At 37.2% G+C, this 9,203-nt stretch overlaps 3 protein-coding genes across 3 annotated transcripts; all 3 read right to left on the minus strand.

The window, feature by feature from the left end:
- Positions 1-686: 686 nt before the first annotated feature.
- LOC122976518 lies at positions 687-2,944 on the minus strand. The gene is made up of 3 exons (XM_044345039.1): positions 1,978-2,944; positions 1,638-1,865; positions 687-907 (listed from the first exon to the last, which is right to left on the minus strand). The coding sequence occupies exons 1-3, from the start codon at positions 2,192-2,194 to the stop codon at positions 687-689; spliced, it is 666 nt and encodes a 221-aa protein (XP_044200974.1). The 5' UTR covers positions 2,195-2,944.
- Positions 2,945-3,856: 912 nt separating this feature from the next.
- On the minus strand, positions 3,857-7,193 carry LOC122973249 (B-cell receptor CD22-like). Its single transcript, XM_044340648.1, has 5 exons — positions 6,822-7,193; positions 6,248-6,329; positions 6,075-6,126; positions 5,488-5,665; positions 3,857-4,461 (listed from the first exon to the last, which is right to left on the minus strand). Exons 1-4 carry the CDS (start codon positions 7,105-7,107, stop codon positions 5,516-5,518), a joined length of 570 nt encoding a protein of 189 aa, XP_044196583.1. The 5' UTR covers positions 7,108-7,193; the 3' UTR covers positions 3,857-4,461; positions 5,488-5,515.
- A 124-nt stretch (positions 7,194-7,317) lies between these two features.
- LOC122973264 (B-cell receptor CD22-like) lies at positions 7,318-8,396 on the minus strand. Its single transcript, XM_044340671.1, has 2 exons — positions 7,981-8,396; positions 7,318-7,659 (listed from the first exon to the last, which is right to left on the minus strand). Exons 1-2 carry the CDS (start codon positions 8,267-8,269, stop codon positions 7,391-7,393), a joined length of 558 nt encoding a protein of 185 aa, XP_044196606.1. The 5' UTR covers positions 8,270-8,396; the 3' UTR covers positions 7,318-7,390.
- Positions 8,397-9,203: the final 807 nt, after the last annotated feature.

The following is a 9,203-nucleotide window of genomic DNA, read 5'->3' on the forward strand; positions in this document are numbered from 1 at the left end:
ACACCACCATGAGTTCAAAGAGATGTACTGCAAATTTACTTTCAGTAGTTTTCACTTTTGATGATTGAGTTGCATCTTAATTTGTTTACACTTGACATTAAATTCATCAAACATTACAGTTAGAGGTTCAGTTTCAGAGGCGTTGATTGTTGACATTGGTGACCTTGTTGTACAGTTGTTGAACAAACACTCACAGTCAATGTGTCTAAGTATGTTAATGATTCAGTCAGTGATCTACAGTTGTCACTAACAAATATGGACTGTTATACTGAAAATGCTTCATACAAAACCATCTTCAGGCATGTGGTGCAACTATCATGATTTGTCATTTCTCACTGTTTTGTTTGTGTGAGAGAGAAATACACAGAAAAAGAGAAGTGTCTAGTGGTATTTCTTATTAACTTTGTGGTATTATGTGAATTACTTACTACATCCAATCAAATGTGTAAATGGGAGAAAATACTCAATATAATCAAATCAATTTTATGTGAAACACTTCAATAATAACTATTCACCACTATCACTATTTATCAATTTGTGTTCATCAGTACCTGTGACAGTCAGAGTTGATCCAGGTAAATTACTCCCCCATTCAAATCTTTGTGTTTTGAATGTGAAGTGATACTGGGCTGAATCGCTCTCTCTCAGGTCAGAGATTCTCAGAGTGGAGTGTCCTCTCTCTGTTTCTAGGAGCTGAACCCGACCTGCATGGAGTGAGAGTCTTCACTAAGGTCCTCAGGCTGTGAGGAATTCTGCCACTGATGACGACGTTCATGACTGAACCAGAATGTTGATGTGATAGATTCATAACTGCTGTATGTGCAGGAAATGTCCACTGATGAGCCTCTGGAAGCACAGATGCTTCTGTCAATGTAAGTCACTCTGTTGCAGTATTGAGCATAGAAACCTGAAAGATAGAATTAATTTAAAACAGCACAGTTAGTCCTGAATCCTTAGTTGTTAGTGTATGTGTCACGTCAGGTTTTGAGACACCGCCACATCAACACAATGAAGGTGAACAGAATTTAGTTTGTGTATAAAAATCATGTTTGAAAGGTGTTTTGGTTACTCTGAATCATCCACAGACATATCTGTCAACAATTTTCATTGGAATTACTTTCTACTCAAGATGTACTCTCTATAAAAACTGTCCACAACAAAGTCTGTAGATTATCCAAAGTAACAGGGACGATGTTTCTGGTAAGACACATAGACAGATTGTTTTTCAAATATATGTTTTCAAAGCTTTAAGCAGTACAAATAATATTTAATTCACTTTCTTTTTATTGGGATGGCAGCAGACTATTCTAGGATTGATATCTCAAAATTTAGGCAGATGAAACTGCAACTACTCACATGGTTAGAAAGGGAGTGAGTCAGAAAATATGTTTTTCGTATTTTGAGTGAATTGACTTATTAAATGAACAGTAAGCTCTTATTTTACATTTATTTTGCAGTCAACACAGTGGGTAAGATATAAGAATGTAACATGTCTAAAATCTCATGGGGCTGTGGTTTGTTTTTGATCCACTTCTATGTCAATTTTTGAATTACATGCAAATACAAGGTATAGTACAATAGGTTAAAGGCTCCACTAGATGTGGTTAGTTTAGTGAGAGACTGTGTTGTAAACTCACACACTGAAGGAGCAGGATGATGCTCAAATCCTTTTACAGCGCAGGAAAAGCTGTCTGATGAGTAAAAGTACACGTTATAAGTAGAAGGTGTTTCATCCTGAATTTTCTGTCCATTCTTGTACCATATGAAGGAAGAACGATCAGGTAGATGACATCTGCTGTGACACTTCAGCTCTGCCCAGGTAGAATGCAAGTAGTATGTTGATCGGATCACCTGCACCTGGAGATCTGTATATGTGAAGAAAGAATAGACGTCTAATTTATGTTCAGACACACACAGTGATATTTCCAAGACATTAACCATTTAAATCTAAGTTAAATCTGTCAATGAAAATGTTACCTGTGACAGTCAAAGTGACTCCAGGTGAACCAGTAAATCTTCCTCCTGGTTGGTTTGTTATGAACATGAACTTGTACTGAGCTGAGTCGCTCTCTCTCAGGTCTGTGATTCTCAGAGTGCAGTCGTTCTTATCACAGTGATACTGAACACAACCTGAATACTCTGAGTCTGTTCTCAGACTCAGAGTATTCTGAGTCGAGGGTTCCAAACACATCATGCTTTGTTGACACCCTACCACCCTCAGGCCATAGATTGCCCTGAGGGTGGTCCAGTAAGGTGCAGTCCTGGATTTGTTATGACAAGCTGCTCAACAATTCATGGATGAGGCTTAAACTTGTAAAAGAAAGAGAGGGGCCGAATAATAATGTGGTCGAATGAGAGATGTACAAGATGTGGCATAGATTTGCTATCAGCTCTTTAGCAGCATCTAGTGGCAGCACTCTCAAACTACAACTAGATTAGAAAATGCATGTTCTCCAATGTTCTTTTAAATAAAAGGCTCTACATTGGGATTTCACTTTTCACATATTTCACAAATTGCACCACCTGTTTGAAAACTGATACAGTGTTCCAGAGATAAGTCCGAAGCTGCACAATGTTACCATGTACAAGTATGTCTCCCCTGACAAAAATTAATAAATATTATGCTGACAAGAAACCACACCTCCATCAAGACTGTCTCAAGTGAGGTGCGGCCATACTGCTCCTCCAAGACGTAAAAGATTTATATAGCCTATAAGGTTGGGATAAGTCTGAGGGTATGCAATAGAGTCACCCGGGTTAGATGGTGTAAGCAAAATGTCATTAGCATAAAGATTAGCTCATAAATCATATGCAAAAAACATGGATACTGGTTATGTTGTGATTGCCCCTGATTAAGATATCAGATATTCTGTATTCTTCTTCCTTGTAGAACAAATGGAATTAAGTGTTCCATGTGTTCTACAAGCTTCCACATTACCCACAATGCAACTACACCATCAACAGTTTGGTTGGGGATTCAGGTCTGTTTTGCTAGTAGCAGCTAATGTAGCCTCGAGCTGCTAGCCTCAAGCAGAGATGAGGAGCAGGCTACAGAGGTCTGGTAATCCGCTTCTTTCTAACTTTTCACCACCAGATTTATTTTCATTGTCAAATTTATAGTCTTCAGCCCCAACTGACGCTGACTCAAGTGACATCACTTGCGGCAATTTATCAGATGTCACACAGCTCCACAAAGGCAACTTTCCTCACACATGCAGTAGTACATAGTCCTGTAAACAGACTAAAATTGATGGAGTTCCCCTTCAATGTATGAAATGAACACCACCCATTTCATCCTATCAGCATTCAGTGATATTAATCATTTTGTCATTTTGTTTCTCAAAGTCAAAGTTTTGTCTGACCAACAGTCCAAAAACCGAAGATATTCAGTTTAATATTATGTATAACAATATTATTATTATTATTATTATTATTATTATTATTATTATTATTATTATTATTATTATTATTATTATTATTAATAATAATCATAATAATCATAATCATAATAATAATCATAATCATAAACTTTATTTATATAGCAAAATGCTTAACATAAAATCAGATAATCATAGCATTTATGATAAAACAATAAGGTAAATAATAAACAAGATAAAATTAAATTAAAATGACAGGATAAGACAAGATAAAACAACTGTGGTGTAAAAACACTTCAGGAGAAAGCGATGGTAAAAAGATGTGTCTTAAGATTTCATTTGAAAGCGTCAACAGATTTAGGGCTCCTTAAATCTGGGTGATTTTCTTTGTTATGACAAAGAAAAGCATTAAATTGTCACATTTGAGAAGCTAAAACCAGCAAAGTTTGGGCAAGTTTGCTTTAAAAATGACTAAATTGATTATTCAATAATCAAAATAGTTGCAGATTAATTTTGTGTCAGTCAACTAACAGATTAATCTAATAATCATTGCATTTCTAGAGATTATATAGAAAATGTCTGCTTGATTTGCATGAATTACAAAAGGGATCAGACTGAGAGGGAGGAAACTATTCATCTGCAGACACTCTGGCTTCAGTTCCAGGTAGTTATAGCTCTGGCTTGATCGTGCAGTCCAGCAAATGCAGTTGTTGATGTTCCACTGCACCAACAAATGATATTAGGGCTCCTGTTATGGCACCAAGTGACTAAGATTCATCAGGTAAAAACATATTACACATATGCACTAAGTCATGAGTACTTTACACACGGCTGACCTTTGGTGAAAAAAACAAACTCTGAATACTGTTGCATGTTCTATTGAAATGTGTGTATTTACATTAGAGTATGTATTACATTATCTATTGTCCACATACAGTATATCTCTATTCCTGGACAGGTCTGTTCAGAGAAACCACGACTGATTAAATACAAATAAAGAAAAAATTCTCCATGTTATTTGGGGGTTTTGTTGACTGTGATATACAACGCATCTGGATCTTCCGCAGTTTCCTGGCTTCTGTTTCTGTGAGGGGGAAAAACAAATGAGAACGCTCTAAAGATATGTTATTAAATGCCAAAACTAATACAGCAGTTATTACAAAACTCATCTCAAACTCTTCTATCAAATATGCAACTAGATATGTAAATATAAACTAAAATTTTAAACTCTCTTGATACAACACTTGAATGCTCATATATTGAGTTAGCGGTGTACTCCAGTGTAAGAGATGGGAGACAAAATCTCTGTTTTCTACGTGAATATGCATTATACAGTTTAGCCAAAATGAATATAACACTTGACTAATTCCCTCTGTGTGGTAAAATCCCTCCACTGCAGCTCAGCAAAGATACACTGTCTGGCGAAACACAGAGGGAATATTCTATTAAAAACAGTATGACTCTATAGGATACCCCCTTCATTTGGCTGAGTATGACCAATATTAACTTCAGCTGAAGTTTGAAATGTAATTTTCATCCACAACGACTGTAGATTTTCACAGCATGGCCACTGCAGCACACAGGTTGATTTCCCAATATCTAACCAACTTGCATCTCTTTTATCTGTAATGCAAATTGTCAATAACCTGAACTAGTAGATGTGAAGATTTTTGATGGCAAAATGGGGGAAGTCTGAATTTAAAGGCTTTGCTAACACTGACTTTCTATCCTCAAAGGTACCAAATGTGGCCATCAGTGGCAGAAATAAAAAATCAAGATAGAATACTAACACATCATCAGCATATAAGAAATTCATTATAAATGTTGTTTTTAACTATTTGTTTGATAGACATCATTGTGTTTCGCTTGTGGCAATCGTTTAATGATCAACGTTAAGTGGTGACAAAAAGCATGTCCCTTTCTCAAGGTCAAAATGATGACATACAAATGAGACAATTGACCAGAATCATCCTCACAAAATACAGCAGTTTAATCCACCTGATAAAGTTCTGGCCAAATCCAAATTTGTCCACATTTTTGAACAGAAAAGGTCAAGACACTCTATCAAACACCAACTGAGGATACTGTTCCTTTGTAAAAAGGTGCTCACCTTGGGGCTGCATTGCCACTGTTCATTTTCACACACTCAATGCCTCTTCTTCCTCCTTGTGTCTTCGGGGCTGAGCTGGGCTGATATTGGAGCAGAGAGTATCTGCCTGTTCCTTGGACAAATCAACAGTGGTACAGAGAAGGGCATCCTGCTGCTCGGCTGATTGTGTCTGTAGACACTGGAAAGATAAGATCACTTGTCACTCAATGCTTCTTTGACTTAAAGTGACAGTAGGTAGGTTATTTAGCTTCATGATATCAGTCCAACTATTGTCAATTATCTTTCTTAGTTGCATCTGTGCCAAGTGATTTTTTTCCCTGTATTGACTATCACTGCAGGGTGAAGCAAAATCAAACTTTTGGCTCTCAGAAGAACAGTATGAATCAGATTCTGGTAACCTATTAAACCTGTCCAGTTCTAACCTACATACTATATTGTTATTTACTAAGGATATTTCTGCATGTGTTTTATCTCTGTAAGTCAAACTCAAAGGACTGAGAAAATTTGCTCTCCAAGTGCTGAGACTGTCTTTACAGTAAGAACTGAATTGTGGAACCATATTTTGTACTAGGACTGATCTTCCTCACCTGTGCACTGTTGCCCAATGTCTCTGCAGGTTTAGACGGTTGCTTAGAGGCTCTGGTTTGGAAAATAAGTGGAAAAAAAAAATAGACAAATAAATTAATTGATAAATTGACTGATTGAAATGATTTGAAATGCTTTTCAAAGATGTTTCAGTTAAGAAAGATGTACTTCTCACCTAATGCATAGTGCAACCAAGATGAGTAGGACAACAAGTAAAACAGCAGCGATTGTTCCAACAGCTATTAACTTCAATGCTCCTAGGAAATGGAAATCAAAAGATAACACTGACATTTAATTTGAGTGTCAAAGGTTTTTTGGGCCCACTGGCCCCATAAAAGTCATGAAAGAGAACTCCCAGATTCAAGAGTACTAAAATCTGATGTCAGTTCAATGGGGAAGTAGATGTTAGTTTGCAAATAGAGCATTCAGAGCAGGGTGAAGGCCTGGCTTTTGACTTGAAGTTTTGACTATGTTTGACATAGACATCTGATGTAATAACAGTGTATAAATGATTTAAAATCACCAATAGCATGTTATTTACTATTTAAGAGGAGTGTCCTCAGGCACCACCTTGATGGAGGAGAGATAGCCGAAAACATTTAATGAACAAAGCATGGTCCACTGGAGAAGAATTATGTGATGTGCGTTAATTTTGGAATCCCTCATTGCACAGAATAACTATGTGTATGCAAAAGTACAGGTCAAGGTTGAGTCCCCCCCATCACATCAGATGCAGTGGAAAAACCAACCTGCCACAGTCAGATGTATGGTGACGCTTTGACGTCCTCTGATGTTCTGGACTTCACAGTAATAATTCCCACTGTGTTCAGATCTGACATCAGTGATGGTGAAGATCTGTCCTGATGCTTTTGGTGAGGCTTCATTCTCTTTGTACCAGGTGTAATTAGCTGCTGGGTTAGCATCACTGCTACAGGTCAGGGTCACTGAACTGCCCTCCACTATCTCACCAGAGGGACTCACTGACACAGAGGGAAGCTTTGGAGCATCTGGTGAACAAGATGTATCAACAAACATTCATTAATATTAACATGCAGGACAGTATGATATATTGTATGTCGAGTCAATGTGTTTGCTTTTAACATGGCTTTGTTTAAACTTTAAATGGGAGTATCTTTGTTTAATTTCACTGAATGCACCACAGACAGAATATTTAAAAAGTCTAAGTAAGTAAGCTATTAAAGGGCATATATTTCCTTGTGATGTAGCTCAGTCAGAGCTCACATTTTGGATTGGGAGCCTCATAGATTATTACCACAAAAACTACCATGTTGACTTAAAGTGTTTGATTTACACTTTACTACTTACACAGGACATCTATGAACAGAGACAAAGAGTTGATCCATCCATATTGGTTCTCAGACTTGCAGTAGTACATCCCTCTATCCTCAGAGCTGATGGAGATGAAATTATAACTTCCTTCTGGTCCATGAAACAGTGTTTGGTTTTCCTTGTACCAGGCGTAATTAGCTGCTGGGTTAGCATCACTGCTACAGGTCAGGGTCACTGAACTGCCCTCCACTATCTGACCAGAGGGACTCACTGACACAGAAGGAAGCTTTGGAGCATCTGGTGAACAAGATGTATCAACAAACATTCATTAATATTAACATGCAGGACAGTATGATATATTGTATGTCGAGTCAATGTGTTTGCTTTTAACATGGCTTTGTTTAAACTTTAAATGGGAGTATCTTTGTTTAATTTCACTGAAAATGCACCACAGACGGAATATTTAAAAAGTCTAAGTAAGTAAGCTATTAAAGGGCATATATTTCCTTGTGATGTAGTTCAGTCAGAGCTCACATTTTGGATTGGGAGCCTCATAGATTATTACCACAAAAACTACCATGTTGACTTAAAGTGTTTGATTTACACTTTACTACTTACACAGGACATCTATGAACAGAGATGAAGAGTTGATCCATCCATATTGATTCTCAGACTTGCAGTAGTACATCCCTCTATCCTCAGATCTGATGGAGATGAAATTATAACTTCCTTCTGGTACATGAAACAGTGTTTGGTTTTCCTTGTACCAGGTGTAATTAGCTGCTGGGTTAGCATCACTGCTACAGGTCAGGGTCACTGAACTGCCCTCCACTATCTGACCAGAGGGACTCACTGACACAGAAGGAAGCTTTGGAGCATCTGGTGAACAAGATGTATCAACAAACATTCATTAATATTAACATGCAGGACAGTATGATATATTGTATGTCGAGTCAATGTGTTTGCTTTTAACATGGCTTTGTTTAAACTTTAAATGGGAGTATCTTTGTTTAATTTCACTGAAAATGCACCACAGACGGAATATTTAAAAAGTCTAAGTAAGTAAGCTATTAAAGGGCATATATTTCCTTGTGATGTAGCTCAGTCAGAGCTCACATTTTGGATTGGGAGCCTCATAGATTATTACCACAAAAACTACCATGTTGACTTAAAGTGTTTGATTTACACTTTACTACTTACACAGGACATCTATGAACAGAGATGAAGAGTTGATCCATCCATATTGATTCTCAGACTTGCAGTAGTACATCCCTCTATCCTCAGATCTGATGGAGATGAAATTATAACTTCCTTCTGGTACATGAAACAGTGTTTGGTTTTCCTTGTACCAGGCATAATTAGCTGCTGGGTTAGCATCACTGCTACAGGTCAGAGTCACTGAACTGCCCTCCACTATCTGACCAGAGGGACTCACTGACACAGAAGGAAGCTTTGGAGCATCTGGCGAACAAGATGTATCAACAAACACTCATTAATATTAACATGCAGGACAGTATGATATATTGTATGTCGAGTCAATGTGTTTGCTTTTAACATGGCTTTGTTTAAACTTTAAATGGGAGTATCTTTGTTTAATTTCACTGAAAATGCACCACAGACGGAATATTTAAAAAGTCTAAGTAAGTGAGCTATTAAAGGGCATATATTTCCTTGTGATGTAGTTCAGTCAGAGCTCAGGAGAGTGTCTAGGACATTTTGGATTAGGGGCCTCATAGATTATTATCACAAAAAGTACCATGTTGACTTAAAGTGTTGGATTTACACTTTACTACTTACACAAGACATCTATGAAGAGAGATGAAGAGTTGATCCATCCATAT

The sequence above is a fragment of the Thunnus albacares genome, chromosome 3 (assembly GCF_914725855.1).
Source record: "Thunnus albacares chromosome 3, fThuAlb1.1, whole genome shotgun sequence".
Classification (NCBI taxonomy): Eukaryota; Metazoa; Chordata; class Actinopteri; order Scombriformes; family Scombridae; genus Thunnus; species Thunnus albacares.

Coding starts and splice junctions, on each gene's coding strand:
- LOC122976518 (XM_044345039.1), bottom strand. CDS start 2,194: ATGATGTGTTTGGAACCCTCGACTCAGAATACTCTGAGTCTGAGAACA. Junction 1,866..1,977: donor AGTCACTTTGACTGTCACAG/GTAACATTTTCA, acceptor TCACATATACAG/ATCTCCAGGTGCAGGTGATC. Junction 908..1,637: donor TCATCCTGCTCCTTCAGTGT/GTGAGTTTACAA, acceptor TCTATCTTTCAG/GTTTCTATGCTCAATACTGC.
- LOC122973249 (XM_044340648.1), bottom strand. CDS start 7,107: ATGTTTGTTGATACATCTTGTTCACCAGATGCTCCAAAGCTTCCCTCT. Junction 6,330..6,821: donor CATACATCTGACTGTGGCAG/GTTGGTTTTTCC, acceptor TCCATTTCCTAG/GAGCATTGAAGTTAATAGCT. Junction 5,666..6,074: donor CATTGGGCAACAGTGCACAG/GTGAGGAAGATC, acceptor TTATCTTTCCAG/TGTCTACAGACACAATCAGC.
- LOC122973264 (XM_044340671.1), bottom strand. CDS start 8,269: ATGTTTGTTGATACATCTTGTTCACCAGATGCTCCAAAGCTTCCTTCT. Junction 7,660..7,980: donor TCTGTTCATAGATGTCCTGT/GTAAGTAGTAAA, acceptor CTTGTTCACCAG/ATGCTCCAAAGCTTCCTTCT.